Genomic DNA, 21,400 nt, shown 5'->3' with positions numbered 1-21,400 from the left:
TTTAGCATCCCTAAGGCTTCCTCAACCCACAGCTTGCAGCAGAATAGATGGGATAAAAGGGAATTTCCTTGACCACATCCAAGGTCTCTTCTATTCAGGCTGAGGCTGGTGAGTCCCTTCGGGACCAGCTGTTTTCCAGCTGCAGATACTGGAAATCAGAGTCACACCAGTTGCTCCTCTTGACCTTTTTCCCCCCCCGCTAGGAAAAGAGACTTGCTAAAAAAACAAACCAAAGTGTTCCTACCATAACAGGTCCACAAAAACCCTGAAAATTTGAATTCCAAAAGCTCCAATAAGAACTCCCTTTAAATTGATAAGGGAAGGGGAACGGCAGCTCCAGGGTGCAGGATTCACCATTTCCAGCCCAACTCCCAAAAGCCAGGGACACCTGCCCTCCCCTGCAGACCCTCCAAACACCTTCCACAAACTCCCTGAATTCACCATCATCTCACAAAACCAACACACAATAGATAGTTACAGCAAACGACAATGGAAAATAACAGAGGAAACTAGGTCTAGATTTTTTAAAGTCTTTTTATTGTAAATGAAAGCTCATGGGATATTTAGGCTCAACCTCACAGAGTACACAACATACAGCACAAGTTTACCCACATTGCATTTTTTTTTTTTTAAACCTAAAAATAAAAATTTAGAAAGCAGTAACACAGCAAAACGGCCAGCAGCATCCATCTGAGCAAACACTAAATACAGAGACGCGGTTTGCAAACAGCGTTCAGAGACAGAGGAGCAGCGGGAGAGGTGGAGGTGGCACCTTCAGAAGAGCACGGGTGACATTTGGGACATACCTCCGGGGCAGGCGGTTCCTGGCAGCGATGTCGCTCCTGCCAAGGATGCTCCTCCGCTTCCCCGTCACCCACCACCCAGCTCCGGGAAGGGGACGCCTTACAGAGAGGTGACAGCTCCAACGTCACAGCCAGTGTACACAAAGCCAAGCTACCCAGCCTGCTTCGAAGCTTTTTCCCTCGCTTTCCAATTTTCCCCATCACGGGCAGCAGAGATAGGAGGGATTTTGCCCAAGCAATCGCTTTTCTCTAAAATGACCCATAACACTGATGGGTCCCCGGACTGTGGCTTGGGGACAGTGACACGGGTCCCATGGGTGACCCTGCCACCGCTCACTGCAGGGGACAGCAGGCACCGCCACCTCTGTGCTAGGAACAGATGGACCCAAACTCAGGGAAATACAGAAAAAAACCCACTCGCAAAGGCACCAAACCCCCTAAATTCACCCCCTCCACCTGCCCAGCTCCGCTCTTACTGACAGCACGAGCTGCTCCTCATCCTCCGCGCGGGCACGTTGTGCAATCGGTGTTTATTCTGGAGTGTTTGCACGCGCGGTGCCAAGGAAATCAGGTGATTTCAAGGAAATGCCTGGCACGGGGACCCGCCTGCCCCTTTGGGGTCCCTGGCATCACCCCAGCCCGGCAGGACCTGCCACACCATGATTAACCCGCACGGCAACGATGCCGACCACAAACCCGCTGCTGCTCTGCTCGAGACACCTTTTGTGTCTGTATTTAAACCTTTTCAAAGTTAAGATACAGGAAGCAAAGGCTACAGTTGGGCTTTAATGAAGCACCGAGGCCGAGAGGCTCCATCCCACCACCCAGCAGCCCAAAACAAGGACCCGCTCGATAGGAATAACAGACCCACAGTCAGTGATCCAAAACCGCAGGCCTGATTTTTAGCAGTGATTAAAAACATTATGACCGCCAACATATTAGCAGCTACATTCATGAATCTTGGCAGGTAAAAAAAAATACACATTCTTGTCTCCCTACGACCATTAACCAACCAATGACCATATATAACCAAATATAACTAACTCCTTAGCAAGTAATTACAGCATAGTGTGCGCAAACATCCTACAGTACGTCTCTACTCCTTTTTCCCCGCAGAGCAGGAGGTTTCTCGGTAGGAGCAGCCAGCCCGATGCGCTGCAAATTTGTGCGTTTAGAGCATTACTGGAGAGCGACAGCGAGAATTACCACTCAACAGGCTACAAATCTTCCTTCAACTTTTTTTTTTTTCTCCCCTTCCTTTTATTTTTTTTTCTGGCTTATTTCTAAGCACTGGAACGTTGAAAAGCAAAGAACAGACAGTGCTGCTCTTGCGGAATGCTGCAGCAAACCTGCGCCCCAGTGGGAACAGCCTGAGGAACGAAAAACTAATAAAACTCAGTTTCTCACCCACTGAACTTCCTCCTTCCCTCCATGGCGCAATTGCTTTGGATCAACACGCGCTTCTGCTCCGCATAAATCCTAAAGGCTTAAGATTAGAGCCTGGGCCTTTGCCACGGGCCTCTCTATCTCAGCTTTATCAAATTAAAGCTCTGGGAGTGTTTAAAACAACAGGGTTTGAGCTCAAAATCCCCAAGTAAACCTCAGGCTCCTCTGCAGCCGAAGCGCAGATGTTTCTCAAGCACAGATCCCTACGGTGGGTACGGTCAACGTTTATTTACACGTTTAAAACATGCATCCTGGGCCCCAGAAGTTGCTCATATAAAACCTGGAGTCCCTGGAAACAGCAGATCCAGGACAGCCTCCTGCTTCGTACCTAAACGCTCCTTTCTTCACCCAGCCTGAGGATTTTTGCCCTTAGTGCAAGAACAGGAGGAGTGCGGTAAAATAGAGTTGGGCAAAATGTAAGTCAAGACTCATGGGAGAAACCTGTAAATTTGGGGTGCTGCTTCCCCCGCACCTCAGCAGGAGATTTTTAGTAACATGCAGCCATCGCACGAGCCGCACCCTCTATGCACTAAATACCAAAGCAGCTTAAACTCGATATGAAAGGCAGCATTATACCTCGGTTACGTTCACAGCTTATTTATAGGCAAGTTTAAAAACTCGTCGCGGGCCTAAGATTTGGTACGTTACAAAGACAACTTGTAAAAATCAAGTGTTTTTTGCAAACCCTGCACAGGCGGCCCGGCTGTTCCCAGAGCCCGAGCAAAGCGGTGCTCTCATTTTTTGATATAATAGATAAAATCGTCACCAAAAACACAGGAAAAGTGAGCGAGAGGTCGAGGCTTAGATGAGGGCGCACAGCTAAAGCGGGACTTTTGAGCTCAGATTTGACAGCGCTGGTTCCCAGTGAAGGAGCTTTTATTCCTTTTTGGCCCTCACAGGAGATGTCCCGCAGGATTTGCCGACCTGACCAGCGCCTCGTGTTACACCTTGTGCAAAAAGACTTCCCAGAGCAAAGGAAAAGGCTCCGATCGGGGGATTCAAATCAGCAGGCACGAAAAGTAAAGTCAAATGATACCCGGAGCTCTGGTTAAGTAACACAATAACTGCATTTTAACTTGAAAACGGTTAACAGTTAAATAAAAACTTGGGGATTTGGCCTGATAAAATGTGTTCCAAAGAAAAGCTGCTGCAGCAAGCGTGGATATGATCATTTTGTCCTCACATACACTGTGGTTAATTGTGCCATCTAACCAAGAGGAAAGACATAGGACACTATTTTAACACCCAGAAAGCCCAGGGATACATTAGCTCACACGTATTAAAAGGCAGGTTGAAAAACCTCCATAATAAGCCTTCCCCGATCTCATCGACAGACAGTTCAGCGTTCAGAAGGAAAAGACACAGACTCTAAAAAACACATTTCAGAGGAAAGTACCGGCCGAAGCGGCGCGCGGGTCACTGTGCTCCGGGGATGCTCGTCCCAGCCACGGCAATCCCAGCTGGATCCCAGACGAGTGCAAACCTCTACAGCGTTAAATCAGCCATCCTCTACAAATGAGAGATAAACGGTACAGGTTATACACAGGGTAAGTTTGCATTGTCCTTTAACCTCTTGCAAAGCTCCACGCAAAGGGTTTCCTGGTCTGAGCCCGAGACCATGCAAGCTCAGCTTTACTGGACTGTCTCAAAGGACGGCAATAATGAAGCAGGCTGGTTACTCTGGGTTACTCGCTTTTATTTATCTTCTCCATAGGAAAATACACTTCCAGGACAAACATAAAAAACATTACAGCCATCATGTTGTATATTAACCACAATAAATACTTATAGGTCTGATAAAACTCCTTCCACTGCCCCACCGAGGGTCCGACAGACAAGATGAACACGCTCAGCTCAGTACAACTGGATCATTAATATGTATTTAGAAATGCACAATCACACAAGTTAAAAGCTGACAGCCAGGATTTCCTACAGCTGCTGTTCATGCAAAGCCTCGGAGCACAGAAAATGCTCCGCGGGGCTCCAGTCCCACAGCGTCCAGCGCCCGCTCCGCTCAGCTGCGGCACTTTTGGAGGCTGCAAACCGGTGTGTAAATCGACAATGCGCAATTTGTCTTGTTACCTAACCAGCACTGTTTTGCAATAAAAAAAAAAAAAAGCACAGCTATCAAGCCAATTTGCTGACAATTAACGGTTGGCATCAGCACTTAAAATCCAACAGTCAGGAAATCCAGACCCTACATATTTCTATTTGCAATTAAAAAAAAAGAAAATCTAAACGTCTTTCCCAACAATGACACTTAAAAACTAATCATCAGACAGCAATAATCCATAACAGCTGCTCACATGCGACTTTCTCAAGCGAAACACCAGCACTAAGAAGGAAGAAGGTTTGTATTGGGATTGAGGCTGTTGGACCAAGTTACCTTCATTTATCTGCAAACCCTCCTAGGAAGTCTGTGTTATTTGTTTAAATGCAGAGGAGAAAGAAACACTTGAAGCACAGCATTAGAAAAGTAATTTTGCAAAGCTGGCATATACATTCATTTTCTAAACACACGACTCCTTTTGGCTCAGAGTAAAGGCAAATCCAAAGGGGCAAGGCTTTGATTTTTAGCCCATGGATAATCTTCCTTCAATTTGCTTCTAAATTAATATGAATCAGTATAGGAACAACGATTTATCAGATCTATCACAAGCTTCCCCAGCTCAGATTTTTTATCCTTCTCCCCTCATCTTCAACATTAAGACCTCCGAAACCCAGGGAGACAGGCAATTTGGGGAGAAACTCTCCCTTTTTGCATTGCTACCGGCTGGACCATTCCCAAATCAACCATCCCGACTGGGAGATGCTCTACTGCAACATCGGTGCTTTGTGCGCTTCTGCGGCTTTGGCAGGACAGTCATGCTGCTTTGTCAGTAAGAAAACTCTGCAGCATTATTAAGAATGCTATCACAAACTAGAGAATAGGAGACGGAGGCATGTCACTTCAGGGTCAATCACATACCTTTGTATCCTACGACATGTGCGTAAATACCGGTGATGGAGAAAGAGCAGCCTCATTGAGCTTCACCTCAAGGACAAAGTGCAATTAAAATCAAAAGCTGCACATCCGAACGGCCAAATACATTCAAGCAGGAGTTTCTGCGGCCTGGAGGAACGGCAGAGGTAGGAGCTGTGCCTTCCTCGCCGGGAACGGACGAGCTGCATCCTCCGGCAGCGCGACCTGCGCCCCGTCGCTGCGGGGACCACCCGAACCCAAACCCTAACACTTGTTGCCTGGAAACAGAACCAGCCACCGCTTTACTTTCTTCGGGCCAAGCCCAGCTCTCCCTTTGATGCCAGAGCACCAGGAGCGAGGGCATTTGCCCAAAGGCCCAGGGCAGAGGCAAGCAGGGAGCAGAGCTTTGCTGAGAGCAAGAGCAGGTCAGCAACGACCCCGGCAGCCCGCGTGCAGTGACCCGAAGCCTCCGAGGACACAGCGCGTGTCACCTCTGAGCCCACCCTCGGGTGCTCCCCGGCAGAGGGAGGTCCCCAGGCTCCCAAGGGCAGGCGGGAGCAGTCGGGTGCTGCTGTCACCCCGGCACACAGCGACAAACGTGGCACCTCCCGGAGGATGCGACACGGGCGCCGTCCCACGGCCCCGCTGTGCAATACAGCCGATCCCCGAGGCAGAACAACAAAACTGCAAAAAAACCCACTTTTTTTACAAGACAGAAAAAAACCAGCAGCGTTGCGTGTAGCGCAGGAGGCGAAACACCCGAGAAGCCAAGCGAGGGGTCGCGGCGGGGTCTGCCATGGCCACCAGCAGAGCAGGACACGGCAAAGCGAGGGCGTCTCTGAGCCCAGCGTGTCACTCGGGGGTCGGGAGGGACACCGAGGTCTCGCAGGTGACACTGGCTGCTGGCTCCCTGCAGAGCGGGGACAGACAACAACATGTTCTCCCCTTAGCATCCTTGCTCTCTTCGCCCCCATGCAAAGATGCCTCCAAGGGGACACGAGGGTGAGGACTCGGTGACAACTGCCACCCCCACAGAAAGGTTCCTCCCCCAAACACCCGCTAAACCCACCCAGCCCCCTCGAGTCTCTGGGAACAGGGGGTGGGCAGCACCGCTCCCGTCCGGGCTACGATCCAACGGCTCTGGCAAAATCCCTGCGATCAGTAACGTCACCACATCTCATCCCGGGAGGGGAGACGGATGAGGGACCAGGGATGGAGCGAGCTCGGGGTGAAACGCACTTTTGCAAGGAGCCAGCACAACCACGAGACACCAGTAAGTCCAGCTGGAGCCCCTGGATCGCTGGGCTCAGCCTGGTAACATATTCCATCCCCCCTTAACAACAAGTTATTTCTACAGCAAGACTTCCTTCTGCTCCACATGTTTGTCTTCCCCCAAAGTAGCTTCCATGCAACATGAACCAAGAGAAGTCCTACTTACTAACCCCAAAGCGAGCACATACAAGCTGTGTCAGTGGTACTCACAGGCAAGCATTTCCCCCTTGAGGCTGCAAAGGAAAAAGAGAAACAGCACAGGATAGCTCGTAGCGCATTTTAAAGGAGATCGAAAAATAGTAAATGCAGCAAAACAAAGAAAGAAGTGAAGCAACCCCAAAGATGTCAGGGAGCTCAGGACGGGCTTGTATCACAGCAGGAGATGATACAAGACATGGACATCATGTGCTGTGACATCCAGATGCCTCCTCCAAGACTAATTTATTTTTAAAGGCTCTGTTAATGATGCCATCCCTGCACGAGGAGCCCACCACACACCCTGCCCGGCAGCAGCCCCCTCCGCCAGGCACAGAAAAACTCCTAATTTAGCAGAGAAACAATTTCGAACGAGCAAAGAAACAAACAGGGGCTTTGCATCCGACGCTGATGAGGGCCTACACACTTCTAAACTAAAAGAAACACGAAGCACCAAAACCCAAGCTGCTTGAATCTGGGTACCCAAAGAGCCCAAACTTTGTTCCACAAGCTGCTGACGTGGGGATCTGCAGGGAAACGGGCACCGAGAAAATCACGGACGCAAAGATTTGCAACCCAGTCGCTCTGGGCTGCAGCATCAAATCTGGACAAAGTGGATATTTGTCACTCTTTGCAATCGAGTTCTTGCCAGAAAGTAAGATATTACCCAGAATTAACCGTATTACACTGACGAAAACCTGCCTGCACGGAGCCTGACATTTAAAGCCTCTGGTACCACAATTCTAGTTTAATGGGGTGACTTTTGATGCTGGTTTTTTGTTTTGGTGGGGTTTTTTTCCCAGGTTGTGGGGTGGTTTTTTTGTTGTTGTGGATTTTTGTTTGTTTGTTTTAAGGGAATCTAATCCATAAGGATTTTCATGCCGGAACAGAGGCGCTGGTCAAGGCTCTGGGCAGGGTCTGCATTTCAGAGACGTCCCCCAACTGCCGCGGGTGATGGTGGGGAGGGGGAGCACAGGGAAGGTACCACCTGGACACCGACTTGCAGCTGCGGCCGCTCGGTCCCATCTCGAGCTTCCAGGGACGGGAAAAACCCCCGCGGGTCGAGAGGCTGGCTCCCAACGCTGTAATGCCGCGGGCGCTCGACCGTGTCTGCGCTGGCCCGCGGCGTGAAGCTGTTTCTTCTCATCCTTACGGGGCTTTGGCCGGCGGGGGGGTCGCTCTGATCCCAGGCGCAGCGTTATCGCAAGGAATGGAAAGGGGAACCAGAGTTTAAAACCGCATCGCACACACCTCCGGCATCCCCACATCGCTCCGTGCCTCCCCGCGGGTGGGAAACGACCCGCTCCGTCAGCTCCTCTAGCACAGAGTCCGCCGAAAAATTCTGCTTTTTCGGCAGTTTTACTTCCCTCTGGGATTTTTTTTTTGCTTAGGTGGTTTTGGTTTTCATTTTTTAATTTATTTTCTTTTTTTTTTTTTTTCCTCCCTGCAAGCAATTTACAAGCCAAAAAAGAAAATAATCAAATAGAAAACTTTCCCTTCTTTGTGTTTCTTCTCCCCCAAAGTGGCCGTGTTGCCCATGGAAAGCGCAGAACAACAGAAGGAACCTCCAGCTTCTCAGAGCGGGCAGCAACCGTTCCAACGCAGGCATCGCGCAGAGGTCGCAATAAATAGATAAATACCCGACTGGAAACCACCAGAATGGGACCAGCCCCCAAAATCTTGCCCAATCTCCTCAAGTTTAGCATTTCGCAGTCAAGCCGGATTTAGCTCTGCAAAACCTCCAGCCACAAGATGCAGGTTCCAAGTTTCTCCCACCCTCCTTTATGGTCCCTCGGCACAGGGACACAAAAATAACCATTATCCCAGGCAATCAGCCAATAGCTTTTAGAAAATACAGCGACGAGAGGCAGCTAAAAGCCTAAATGTACACTCCAAAAATTAAAATGCAATACGCTTAGATTTGCCACGAGCTAGGAAAGTGGAGAGTTGCTTTGTGCTCTTTAATTGGGGGAGTTAATTGCAGGCAATCGCTAACAGCATCCTCCGACAGCTCAGCCCTTCTGCAAAACAGCGTTTGCAAAAGCAAACACCTGAAATAGCAGCAGCTTCTGCAGATTTAGCATGTAGATAAGTGCTTTGCTGAACAAGGTAGGTGGCCAGTTATTTAAATCACGGCAGAGATGGGATTTCATAAATAAAGCCAAAACCTGCAGCGTTTCCACTGCTGTGCTCAGAAAATACCCGCAGCAAAGGAGGGAAATTGGACCCATTGCCTTCTGCTCCGATATATAAAAAGTTTAGGAAAACCACAGTCTTGCCCTGCACCGAATACTTGGAAAAGGCACCTGAAATCTGCAGAGAAAAGGAAAAATCCTCCATTCCTCCCACAGGGCAGCAAACGCTGCGAGAGCCCCCGAGAACCAGCCCCTGGCTGCAGCTTCAGAACGAGAAACCTCATCAACACACCGAGAAAAATTCACCTCAGACATTTTTAGCCAGTCTTGTTGAAACGATCGCAATTAACGCAAACAAGTGTCGACGACAAATACTTCACTGCAAAACTGAGAATGAGACCTGGAATTTAAAACATAGATCCTAAATTTGCCCATTCCCTTTCCTAAAATAGCTCGGAAAAATATCCCCCCCCTGGCCCGGGAAGCACATTAATTCAGTCTACAATTAATCCTGCTTTTGGGGATGATTGCTGAAGTAAGTCACTGGTCACTGAAAGCAAACAGCTATTTCTAGCAGGTATTTAAGCGGGTTTCAGTTTAGCTACTTCTTTTCCAAAAAAAAAAAAAAGCTGCACAGCAAGACTTACTGAGTTGAGAGAGGGTTTGTCGCGGTGGGTGTCCACGGCTTCCACGTCCAGCGTAATCGTCTCCACTTTACAACCTTTACCCGAAAGAATGAGAAGTTTATATGAGGAAAGTTAATTTCTTGAATAACCGTTTTTTTTCTGAAAACAGCATGGAAAGTGAGCAGGAATAGGTGTGTTATATTGTTTTTTTAAAAATAAACCAGCTCATAAATAAACAGCTCACCCTATTAGCAGAATTTTACACTTTAGCTACTTTCTGGCTTTGACCTTCACGGCAAAATTGCGGCCCTGTGTTATGCAAACTACAGGTCTATACAGAAAAACGATTTTAAACTTGCTGCAGCCCAGAGCCAAATCCAAGTTTGGAGGCACAAATGGGCTTCATCAACAGGTCAAACCCACAATCGTCACTTATTTAAGAGCGGCCACAGCAGAACCCCCCTGCACTCACATCTCCTCTCCCCAAAACCTCCCCACTCTCCAGAGCTGGATTTTAATATAAATTAAAGATATTTACGGCAAGTCCGGTTGCTGGCGCACACCGACACGAACCAGAAGAGGGGGAAAAAAAAAAAAAAAAAAAAAAAAAAAGAAAAAGAAAAGGCAGTATTTACCGTACGCAACAGGCGTGAGCTTGAGCATGGTGTGGAGGGGGCAGCGCAGGTAGGGCAGCTCGTCTGGGACAGAGAGGGGTGTCACTGGGGGGTTATGGCCAGGACCACCCGTGCCAACCCCCCAGGCTTCAAGTGGGACCTTTCACATCACAAACTCTGGGTGCTTGTGCCCCCCCGAGAGCCCCAGACCCCCCAGCTGGGGACAGTCCCCAGCATTGCCAAGGCAGGAACCCCCCCAGCAGCACACAGCGGGGAAAGCACCGCAGCAACAGCCCCCATGGACCCCAGCGAGTTTTATTTCAAACTTCGTTAAAAGTTTATTAACGTTAAAGTTTATTAACTTTATTTCAAGTTTATTACCTTGAAATAAACTTTGACTGTACTAGAAATTTGACGTTAACTTGACCAAAAGTTCCTTAACTTGAAATAAACTTTATTGACTGTACTAGAAATTTGACGTTAACTTGACCAAAAGTTCATTAACTTGACTAGTGAGTGGTACTGGAGTCTAATGAACTTTTAGAGTTTAATAAAGTAGCTTTAAACTCGAGTTTAAACTGGAGCTTAATAATGCAGCAGACTGAGACCAGCCTGCCACGGAAGGGATCAGCGTTTCGCTGAGATGTAGCACTACTGCAAATCCTCCCCAGGGAACCAATGCATCAAAAAACTTTTTCTTTATGTTAAAAAAAAAGTCATCCCCTAGAGATTATGTCGCTGCTACTGGTGGAAACAGCTCCAGAAACCAGAGCCGAGCAGAAAACCAGCAGCACACGCATCTGCATTTCTCACAAAGAAAGCTCCTTGCGAAGCTCCCTGCACTGCTGAAATGGTTAAAGTGTTTCAGAAATGCGTTGGGTTTTGGGTTTTTTTTTGGGTTTTTTTTTTGTTTTTTTTTTTTTTTCTTTTTTTATGCAGCTCTCCCGTTGTGAAAAATCAAAACAGTAATTACAAGCCACCCTCCCAAACGCTCTGTAAAGGAAGCAGCGAGAGAAGCCAGCCCCTGACATCAGGCATTTATTTTTGTACCTGCACTCTTGTCAAGAAAATAAGCCAACAGGCACCTCATAACCGCCTGGTGGGAGATAACGAGGACGTTGCCTTGACGTTCTAGCTCCATAATTACCGGTTCCAAGCGCTGGACCAAGTCCTGGTAGGACTGAAAAACAAAACAGGAATTTTACAAGGGGTTTTGTAAACAGAAGTAGCAATTAACACAGTTTCGCCTTCAGGAAAATATCGGTTAAAGTATCAAAATGCAGACGTTATGGAAGATCCGGTAAATACAGGTAAAAAAAAAAAAAAAACACGCAAAAACCAGAAGGTGAAATTTAATGTCAGCAACACTCAGATTACAGGAGGATTCAGGTTACTGGTAACTCTTAACGAGTGCAGTCAGGAAAACAAATAAAATAGTAAATGATATATTTCAAGAAGGTTGTGAAGCAAAACCAGAAATGACCTCATACCACACCCACAACCATTTTCTTTCCAAGATGTTTTTTCACAGTGACAGTTCAGGCCTTGGCCAAAGGGGCACGATGCACAAACCCCCTGTATCAGCGCGGAGCACCAAGGGACTCAGCAAATGACTCAATTAACGACCAAAAGGCTTAATTTGCACACCACAATAAAGGAAATCAACCTTTAATTTAAGGGAGAACTGAGGATCCCAGTATTTTCAGTTTCTCATAGAAATCCTGGCAGAAAAAGTTAAAATGAAGTAAAGTCCTTCCATTCCGCACATATGTATTTACTGTATCTTATTGTTATCTCTTAAGGGTCTTCACCTCTCCTCCAGGATAGCGATAAAGATATTTCTCTTGATCCCTCAGGGCAAACTCGTCTGGGTACTTGGCTTCAATTTCTGCGTAGGTCATTTCTTCACACACCCCCTGAGAGAAAAAGAATTTGTTACACTCCACTTTGTTGCGACAGAGGCACAATCATGAAAAAAAAAAAAAAAAAAAAAAAAAAAGTGGCCGAGATCAGAAATCCCTTTATGTGACAAAAGTTTTAGGTATATCTGACACAGTCATGTACTCAAGCACTTGTGCACCACACGTCCAGGGTGGTTTGAAAAACGAACGGGCTTTTGGTTTTGTCTCAAAACCCTTTGCCAGGGATGAAAACGAGCGATCATTTCCACAGCAACAACCCCACAATTTCTTTCGCTGGAAAGAATTAGAGCAGGAGCAGCAACCTTTGTCCAGCCAGGCTGGTGTTACAGCCAGGGTGACAAATGCTGGGGATGTTCAGTGGTATTTTCTTTCTCAACACCAGCTGAGAGCGAGGTCTCACAGCTCCAGGCATCGTCAGCCCTGTCCCAAACCATCCTAAACCTCCTGATGACAGTTGGAGTATATTACGTGTAGACATAGATATAAATCAACAGGAAATAATCAGATTTATCACGGTGAATCTGTCTTTAAACGTGATTTTTTCCATCTAGGAAAGCTAAAGGCTTCAATCAGCGTTTCACTCACCGCGTCGATCTCGTTGAGAATCTTCCACTGCTCGTACGTGACCCCCAGGGACTCGGCCGTCTGGATCGTCCTCTTCAGCTGGCTCGTCCACACCTTCAGGTCAACAATCTCCTGCTCCTCGATGAACTTCTTCAGCGCCTGAGCAAACTGGAAAACAAACCGGGGGAGGTCGGGAGGGAGCGGGAGCTGCCGCCACCATCCGAAGCATCATTTCAAGGGCTGTGGCTGTCACAGCAAGATCCAGCTGCCCCGGGCAGGGGTCGGATGCAGAACCCGGCTCTGCCGCTGCTCGCACGACACGGGACAAATACAGCAACTGGGGTGCTGCCAAACACGTACCTGCTTCCCACGCGGCGACAGACCAGAGTCCCCACCAATCTTGCCAACAAGGTTATATTCACTCTCACCGTGTCGGCAAAGGTAGATGGTACGCGGCTGGACATGAATGTTCATTAGGTAATAGACGATTTTACTCTGGATGTAATCCTGGACTCTGTTTACTAGGAACCGCTGTCCCACATTGATCACTTTAATGAAGGAAAGATCTCTGGAGTCAACATAAAATAAGAACACCCACACGACTGGTTTTAAAAATGAAGCATGTGCATCTGCGGGTGTAATCTAGCTATTTATCCTCTAGTAAAGGCATCAGCACTACCACAGGGTTGCTCCAGTAGACAGAACAGACCCCAAAACTGCTGTGCTTAAACAAGGAGCTGCGTTAACACTGCAGCCCACTAGAGAAGAATCCTTTCTTTCACTTGGGACCCGAGGATATCACCTTGACACAAGCAAATTGGGCTTTGGGGGAGCAGAGGCTGCAGCAGACGCGTTGCAGCATCCTGAGCCGGAGAACAGCAGCGACAAAGCAAAGCAGCTCACGTGTGCAAGAACAAAACATACCCCAGGGCTTGCTTACTTGTCATACGCGTCGGGATCAAGAGGCTGGTAAGTGACCTTGTAGCACTCTATCCTCTTCAGAAAATCATCCATCACGTTCTCCCTGTTTCTCTCTGGGTAGTCAGGGCTGGAAACTTTCACCTCCTGCTCAACAGACAGCGGCGCTTTGTGAGAGTTAAGCAAACTCGACAGGGAGCAAAAGCAACACTGAATAACATTATTCTGCCCTTCTGAAACAAACGTGCGTTGTCTAGCGCTGCCCCGTGGAAAAACCTGCTCCTGGAGAGGAAACAAAGGGCAACTCTGAAGGCTCTGAAGCCCTTGGCCCCAGGACAGACACAGCTGGCTGCTTTCAGCTGTCCCTGCAAGCCACTCGCTGCCTGTCGTCCCTTGACAAGAGAACACGTTTCAAGGTCAAACGCTTCTCAGCTTCATTTGCTTTCCACGTTCTCAAATAACTAACCGTGTCTTTAGCTTTTATAAACCTGCAAGCCTTAGCTGCTCATTTCCAAGGTGAAACCCAAGAGCAAGGCATTTGCAGGCATTCCTGTGAGCTATCGCCGTGGGTGACCGAGCACCCGCGCTCCCACGGCAAGCGCTGGCAGCCGAGCCTGGAAAATGCAGCAACGCACCAGGATATTGGCAGCGATGACTTCTGGATCGTCACAGACAGACTCCACAAAAAACACCTACAAAGAAGGCAAGGGAGGATGTTTCAGAGAGTCAAGAACTCCTGCCCCAGGGAGCAATAAAGCCCCTTGGTGCAGCAACTCCAACTACACGCTAAACATAGAAGCGCTACCTTGAAAGCGTTTTCTTTAGCAAAATTTAAGATCAGGTCCCGTCTTTCTCGAGTTGTGTTGGTTGCATCAAACACCTACAAGAAAATGAGTAAGTAGCAATGAGCGAGTTTATCTAAAGCTTTTAAACCAGCCCCAAATCACTTGGGATTATAATCAGGTCCCCAAACACCCTGGGCAGCTTTGAACTACCCCGATGTGTAATAAAACCACATTTAGTCCAGAAAGGTCTTACAGCTATTTGGCCACATTCCTCCAAGAGATAAGCCTTCACGTCTTCTAGAGCCACTAAGGCACATCGCCTGTGGAGAGAAACGCGTATTAGAGCTGATGTAAAGCGTTCAGATCGCAAAGCTTCCGAATTACAGGGCAGAGATTTAAACACCCTCTTTCTGCCCATGGAGCACCCACCCCTGCATCTTTCCAGGAGCCGCAGGGGCTCTGCGGAGGCCACAAGACATCTGTATCTATAACCTACTTTGTATTTCATTCACTGATAAGTGTTCGCAGCCCCTGCTCTTTGTGCCAGCCCAAAGTCAATGACAAAACTCCCACGTACAGCCCCTCTGGCAGGATCCCCGCGCAGGCTGTGCTACCTCCTCCCCTGGTTTCACGGACATTAAACGTTATTTTGTGTTCAAACACAGGAGCCTGCCAAGACCCGAGACTAACCAGACCACCACGGATCGGTTCAGCCCCCGGACACCGACTTACTTGCGGATTTCCATGGCTTCTTTGTTATCGTGCCTGAAGAAGTCATAGGACTTATAAGACTTCACTGCTTCCCGGCGATACACTCCTAAATTAAACACTTTGCACACAAAAAAGCAAGGGCGTGAGACTGACGGCATTTTGCAGGGAGACCTCACGGTGTTTTCCGCAAAGGGCTGAGCCGCCCCCACGCCGGGGATCCCCCCGCACGCACCTTTGGTGGGCACCCCGATCCAGTTGAGGTAGCGGGTGAGCTTCTTGGACACGTAGGTCTTGCCGCGCGCGGGGAGGCCGATCATCACGATCAGCGTCGGGGAGTTGGTCATGTAGGAAGCCCATGCTGAAAAACAAAACCAGCAACCACCCAGAGGCATCAGCAGCATCACAGAGCAACGCACGAGCCCCAGGCAAAGCCATCCCTGCTGCAGAATTGTCTCATGTCCCGGACGGACAGACAGCCACCATGCATCTCATAACAGGCTCGCTATCATGTCCTCGCAGCTAATTAACCTCTGGCTGGCCCATCTGCTGGGCGCTAGCTAATGAGGCGGATTAGCAACGGTGCGCCCGCTCTGCCTAATGGGACTAATGTGCATCTTTTAGCGCTAAAAATATTTACCGATGGGGCAGGAGCTGTCAAGGGCACAAGAAAGATGTTTTTAACAAAACGGTCACGTTCGCTCAGAAAGCAGTCGAAGGAAGCTCGGAAAATGCCCGGGAAGAGGCAGCTTTGGGGGGAAAGCGACCCAGGGGGGTGAGCACGGCGTCCGAAAGTTACAAAAATGAGACCGGCGGGGTGAGCGGCGCCGGGCACGGGCGGAACGGGAGAAGCGGCGCGTCCACCCGGGACGGCACCGGGACGGGCACGGACAGCGCGTCCCCGCGCGGGATGGAAACGCGCGTTAAGGAAGACGCGCGCTTCTTTAAGCGGCACGAGCAGCGTTACCCCCTAAATCTATACATTAAAAAAAAAAAAAAATCTTAAATATTAAATGCGCATTCCCCCCACCCTCCCCGTGCCCGGAGTACTCACAGCACTTCTTCTCGCCGCCGCGCAGGGCCCCGGTCCTGCCCCAGCCGGGGCCGCCGTGCCGGGGCGCCGCCGACATGGCTCCGCGCCGCCGCGCCACATGCAAATCACATGCAAATCACATGGAAATCGTATGCAAATCGCATGCAAAGTACACGCCGGCGAAACGGCGCTGCGTCACGGGCGGGCCCCGCTATGCAAATGAGACCCGCGGTCGCCTCTCTGATTGGTCACACCCCGGCGCGCAGCAGCCAATGACGCGTCGCGGCGGGTGGTCTCGCGAGAGTGGGCGGGAGCGGCGGGCCGGAAGCGGAAGTGGCGGCCGGTCGGTGGGGCGGCGGCGGAGGCCGCGCCGAGGATGCTGCGGCTGCGCTGCAAGGCCCGGAGCGGGACCCACCCGCTGCCCGGCCTCACCGCCCACTCCCGCCTCCGCGACATGCAGGCCGCCCTGGCCGCCCTCACCGGCGTCCCCATCCCGGCCCAGCGCCTCCTGCTCGGCTTCCCGCCGCGGAGCCTGGACCTCAGCGATGGCGAGCGGCGGCTCGGAGACCTCGGCATCCACTCGGGTGAGGGTCGGGGCCTGCGCGGTGCGGGGGGGCGGGCACCGGCGCTTTGTGGCCTCCGCTGCCGCGCCGGGTGTAATTACCTTAATTAGAAGAGGTTGTGGCCCAGCACGCCCCTCCCCAACCGGTTCCTCCTCCCGGGGCGGCTGCCGGTGGCCCCTGCTCACCCGTGGGGGTTTTGGCCACATCCCGGGGTGCGGAGGCAGAAGCGCGGGACTCCCAGGGGCTGGACGGGGACCCGCCAGGTGAGTACAGCAGAGCCCACCGGCTACACACAGCGGGTTGTGGTGCTACCAGCTGTTTTGGCAGGTTCTATTTTCCATCAGGAAAACGAGCGCGATCCTTAATAATAACAACGCAGCCAAGTTGTTCTGTTTTAGGAGCATCACCTTTAACAAGGGGCAGTGGATACAAACTGGAACACAGGAGGTTCCACTTAAATATGAGAAGAAACTTCTCAGTGAGGGTGCCAGAGCCTGGACCAGGCTGCCCAGTGAGGTTGTGGAGTCTCCTTCTCTGCAGACATTCCAACCTGCCTGGACACCTTCCTGTGTAACCTCATCTGGGTGTTCCTGCTCCGGCAGGGGGATTGGGCTGGATGAGCTTTCGAGGTCCCTTCCAATCCCTGACATTCTGGGATTCTGTGAACTCCCATCTCCGTATTTCTCACAGTTCTTTCTCCTTCTCTCTTTGGCAGGCGATACTCTCATAGTCGAAGAGGACACATCCAAACCCAAGACCGACTCGCCTGTAGTCGCCAAAAGAACGATGCCCAACTTGGTGAGGGAAGCTGTGCCCGTGCTGGCCAGGAGGGTTGTTCCGGCAGATAACTCCTGTCTCTTCACCAGCGTCTACTATGTGGTGGAGGGAGGTGTTTATGACCCAGCCTGCGCTCCAGAGATGCGCAGCCTCATAGCCCAGATAGTAGCGAGCGATCCTGAATCATACTGTGAGGCAGTTCTAGGGAAAACGAACAGGGAGTATTGTGACTGGATCAGAAGAGAAGAGACTTGGGGAGGAGCCATCGAAGTGTCCATTTTATCCAAATTTTACCAGTGCGAAATCTGTGTGGTGGACACGCAGACAGTCAGAATCGACCGTTTTGGGGAAGATGCCGGTTACACGAAGCGAGTGCTTTTAATTTACGACGGGATTCATTACGATCCGCTCGAGCGCAAAATCCTCGACTCGGACATTCCTCCCCAGACTATTTTCTCCACAACTGATGATGTTGTTCTCGCACAAGCACTGGAGTTGGCGGATGAAGCCAGACGGAAGAGGCAGTTCACGGATGTGAATCACTTTACCCTGAGGTGCATGGTGTGCCAGAAGGGACTAACCGGCCAAGTGGAAGCCAGAGAACATGCCAAGGAGACCGGACACACCAACTTCGGAGAAGTGTGACGCCTGCATGAGGATGGTTACATCGACTACCTCACCGATCCGGAATAAAATTCTGGATTTCCAGATAAGCTGTATGTAATCATAAAATTCCGTTCACAAAGCTTGAAAAGCGTATTAACTTCATGACGGCCAAGACGCACAGGTTTGTTACACTTAGTGACCTTCCCAGTGGATTTGAAATGGGTAGTGTCTGACATGCTAATTTATAGTATAGTGGTATACACTGGCAGCTAAAACCTGATTTCTAAAATAATCTCTTTGTGTATGTGACCTGAGCCGACATACAAAACCAGGCTCGTTCAACACTAGCGTAAAATCTAGTCTCTAAGTTGCTGAATTAATCTCTCTGTATAATGTTTTCAGGGTAATTAACTTAATCTAAGGGTTTGGGAAACACACGTGTCAGCGTTACTTACACTAAGAATTAGACTCTGCACATACAAGCAGTTCTTGCAGGGGAAACTGCTCACTCACTGCACGATTTTTAATGGAAAGAGTCTCTCCAAAGCTGCCCTATAGTATGTTACAATCCGAAGTAGAATGGATTGTTTGTGTGAAGTCGTGGCTGTAGAGAAAGAAATGGCCTCTAAGCTTTAAGGTAGCCTTTAAATTAACAAGTAGATGGTTAAGTGTTGAATAAACTTATTAATCCTCTGTAGGTAGTTTTTAGTTGCTTGAAAAATAACTATCCAGCCCCCATGTTAGCACTGCATCAGAACGTAGGCATGTTTCTTGAAATACTTTGGATTCTTCTTCATGATACTGTCTGAAATTCTGGCAAGAGGGAAATATAGTCATTAGGGAAGTGACTTAATTTGCATCTGTTAAATACATTTAAGCAGACTTGACTGGGGTATAGCCGATTTCGCGGCCACAGTGTTACTAAGCTGTACCAGATTCCGAATACTGTACATTCGCACTTTAAGGTATAGTTCTCACTCTTTGCTGGTTAAAAGTTTTGCCCTTTTCAGAAGGACAGAGCGCTAACCCAGAAGGGAGGCTTGAAGTTTCTTCATCTGCCTTAATGTGTTGGATTTGTCAGCGATGACTCTTCAGTAGCAAGACTTTAATTCTGATAATGAAGGGTGCAGCTTAATTTCCAGAACAAAATAAGCTGCGTAAACTGCCCTACTTCTGGTACTGTTCAGAATCAGGGAAGTTGAAATGGGTTTAATAAATCTTAACACCTCACAGCAGGGTTGTGAGGCTTAAGAGCAAGTGCTTTTGAGGTCTTTTAAAAGGTGCTGTAAAGGTGCGTATTACTGAAAGGGATTTTTTTTTTCTTTGAAATGCCTGCCACACATTTGTTTAATTGAATTTTAAAATATTCTGAGCCTGCTGTTCTTCTGTTACTCTGTTTCGAGTTACCTTCCTTGCACTTTTACAACTGGGGAGCAAGAATGTGCATCTTTGGACTGAGGCAGAAACAAACCTACTTTCCAAGTGGCATCTAAGATCTAGTTTTAAAGGCCTCCTGGTGCAGCAAAAACTTCTTTTCTAGAAAAAGCACGTTTCACTAAAGTTCTGAGCAGAGGCTCCCAGTTGGACTTTGAAATACAGGAGGGTCTTATTGAAGAAGGAACACAATTACAGAACTGCTTTGCTGAATTGAGGCATGAATAATTAAGTATAAAGAATAGAATCACTAAGAGCACTATGGACCACGTTTCTTTTTAATTCAGTATTAAAACACACATTAGCACTGTTGGGAGTTACCTATAGAAATAGACACTTAGCTTCCAGTGTTAAACCCCGCCCTACTTTTAGCCTATCTTTAGGACAGAAAAAGACGATGGAAAAAAAGACAAAAACCAAACAAAAACCACTGTTAAAACCGATGCTTATAAACCTAAAGAAATACCTGCCAGGTCAAAGGAACTTGAAGATTACACTGTGTTCGAACTACTTGAGATGAAATACTGTCTAAGACTGAGACCAAGAGACTGTCAATCCTACGTTGTATTCTCAGCTCTCACGCTGAATGGTGAGACCCCTCGGACAAGGAGCCACTCCTCGCCCTTTGCCATCTGTAAAACGGACCCAATACCTACCTCAGAGAGGTGGACAAGGCGACTGCCCTCGGGCGAAGTGGAAAATACATATTTATTGTCTGCTGCGTTTGCAAATGCATCGACTTTTGGGGAGCAGAACTTCGATTTTTAGCTTTGTATCCCAGATGGATTTCTGAAAGAGTGTAGAAGTATTTTTTTTTGTATTTCTCAGTTGCAGTATTTTTAAAATTAGCTTTATTTAATCCAGAGTGTTTAGCTTTGCCATATCATGTTTGCATTGGGAATCTGCTAACAGAGAACCAGTTCCATTTGAGGGAGATGTGTCGATATCACTGCTTGGATGTTTTCTTTCGTTGCCTAGAAAATAAAATCTCTTTGGTTAAATAATGTCAACTGACCTGCTGTAATTCATCTGTGTAAAAGTTGGTGCTGTCACACGCTGACAAACTCATTCAAAGAACAAGTAACCTGTGAGTTGGAAAACCTTGTGGGATTCTCCTAAACTGTCCCAAACAGAAAGTATCTACATTATTTAAAATGTGAGATACAGATACATTTAAAGTATGATTCCATTTTTTTTCCTAAGTGTTGTAACCTTTACTTTTTTATTTTTCTTTTCTGTTTTGTTTCGGCTTTTTTTAAAAACAACTTTTTACCAGCATCTGCCTGCCCTTAATGATACAATTACAGAAGTATCAAAAAACGGCATTCTGGTACGAGTAAGATGAACTGAACGTCAGTAATAACATTTACACCGGACTATTATTAATTGTACATCAAGATGTTACAGATATTTTGGAGCAGAGGGGGTTCAGGTACGGGCAGGGAAGCATCAGGTACGGGCAGGGAAAATACAGGCTGATGTCCTTCCCGTTCCACTTATTCCCGTTTCAAATGAGCACTCATTTCTTCGCTGAGTACTTCAGCACAGAGCTCAGTGACTAAACGGGCCCTGGATACTGCAATTTAAATAAATAAATAAATTAAAAAAATTAAAAGTCGAGTTGTTGGGATTGTTTTACCAATCTGTGTTTACCAACAGGTTTTACCAATCTGTTCTGGAGTTTGAATTAAAGAAAGAATTCTGGTTTCCTGGTTCCAGGCTGGCTGTTTCACCAGCACTAAATTCCTTCTTTAATTAAAGAAGAGCCTAACACACTAATCACGTCGCCTTTCATGACCATATTGTACTAAGAGATCCAGATCTCGGGGTTATAACAGCAATTTGAAAGTTAGTCTGAGTTCAGCCGTTGAGCGAGGCTTTAGTGCATGTTCCCGTTGCGGTGAAACCAGCAGCCTTGGCAAACGTTTTGAAAAATGGTCGTTCCCGACGTGATCCGAGCATCCTGGTTTGTGTCTCATCGGTCCAGGTCAGTTTGTGTAACGTTATTTCCTTAAACACGTGCCCTAAATTGCAAAA

At 48.3% G+C, this 21,400-nt stretch overlaps 2 protein-coding genes across 4 annotated transcripts; one reads left to right on the top strand and one right to left on the bottom strand.

Annotated features, from left to right (window-relative positions):
* Positions 1–554: 554 nt before the first annotated feature.
* Positions 555–16,088, bottom strand: PFKFB2 (6-phosphofructo-2-kinase/fructose-2,6-biphosphatase 2). 3 transcript variants are annotated; one of them, XM_065649282.1, is made up of 17 exons: positions 16,005–16,088; positions 15,186–15,311; positions 14,975–15,071; positions 14,496–14,562; positions 14,263–14,337; positions 14,093–14,149; positions 13,480–13,604; positions 12,900–13,107; positions 12,561–12,707; positions 11,865–11,969; positions 11,104–11,233; positions 10,075–10,137; positions 9,461–9,534; positions 7,667–7,858; positions 6,694–6,716; positions 5,218–5,277; positions 555–3,758 (listed from the first exon to the last, which is right to left on the bottom strand). In XM_065649282.1, exons 1-17 carry the CDS (start codon positions 16,078–16,080, stop codon positions 3,743–3,745), a joined length of 1,641 nt encoding a protein of 546 aa, XP_065505354.1. In that variant the 5' UTR covers positions 16,081–16,088; the 3' UTR covers positions 555–3,742. The 3 variants fall into 3 exon arrangements, with proteins under 3 accessions (XP_065505354.1, XP_065505355.1, XP_065505356.1); XM_065649283.1 differs by having other exon boundaries at positions 7,679–7,858; XM_065649284.1 differs by lacking the exons at positions 5,218–5,277; positions 6,694–6,716; positions 7,667–7,858.
* A 256-nt stretch (positions 16,089–16,344) lies between these two features.
* YOD1 (YOD1 deubiquitinase) lies at positions 16,345–20,367 on the top strand. Its single transcript, XM_065649513.1, has 2 exons — positions 16,345–16,567; positions 17,262–20,367. The coding sequence occupies exons 1-2, from the start codon at positions 16,360–16,362 to the stop codon at positions 17,966–17,968; spliced, it is 915 nt and encodes a 304-aa protein (XP_065505585.1). The 5' UTR covers positions 16,345–16,359; the 3' UTR covers positions 17,969–20,367.
* Positions 20,368–21,400: the final 1,033 nt, after the last annotated feature.

This window comes from Caloenas nicobarica, chromosome 21 (assembly GCF_036013445.1).
Source record: "Caloenas nicobarica isolate bCalNic1 chromosome 21, bCalNic1.hap1, whole genome shotgun sequence".
NCBI classification, from domain to species: Eukaryota; Metazoa; Chordata; class Aves; order Columbiformes; family Columbidae; genus Caloenas; species Caloenas nicobarica.
Note: the sequence above shows the minus strand (reverse complement) of the source record. Positions and strands in the feature narration are given on the sequence as shown.

What these genes read in the sequence shown, in the direction of transcription:
- PFKFB2 (XM_065649282.1), bottom strand. Translation starts at nt 16,080, where the DNA reads ATGTCGGCGGCGCCCCGGCACGGCGGCCCCGGCTGGGGCAGGACCGGG. An exon ending in TTCTCAACGAGATCGACGCG is followed by an intron (nt 11,970 to 12,560) that starts GTGAGTGAAACG and finishes TTTTTCTCTCAG; the next exon opens with GGGGTGTGTGAAGAAATGAC. An exon ending in GCTCACGCCTGTTGCGTACG is followed by an intron (nt 9,535 to 10,074) that starts GTAAATACTGCC and finishes TTTCGGGTAAAG; the next exon opens with GTTGTAAAGTGGAGACGATT.
- YOD1 (XM_065649513.1), top strand. Translation starts at nt 16,360, where the DNA reads ATGCTGCGGCTGCGCTGCAAGGCCCGGAGCGGGACCCACCCGCTGCCC. An exon ending in AGACCTCGGCATCCACTCGG is followed by an intron (nt 16,568 to 17,261) that starts GTGAGGGTCGGG and finishes TCTCTTTGGCAG; the next exon opens with GCGATACTCTCATAGTCGAA.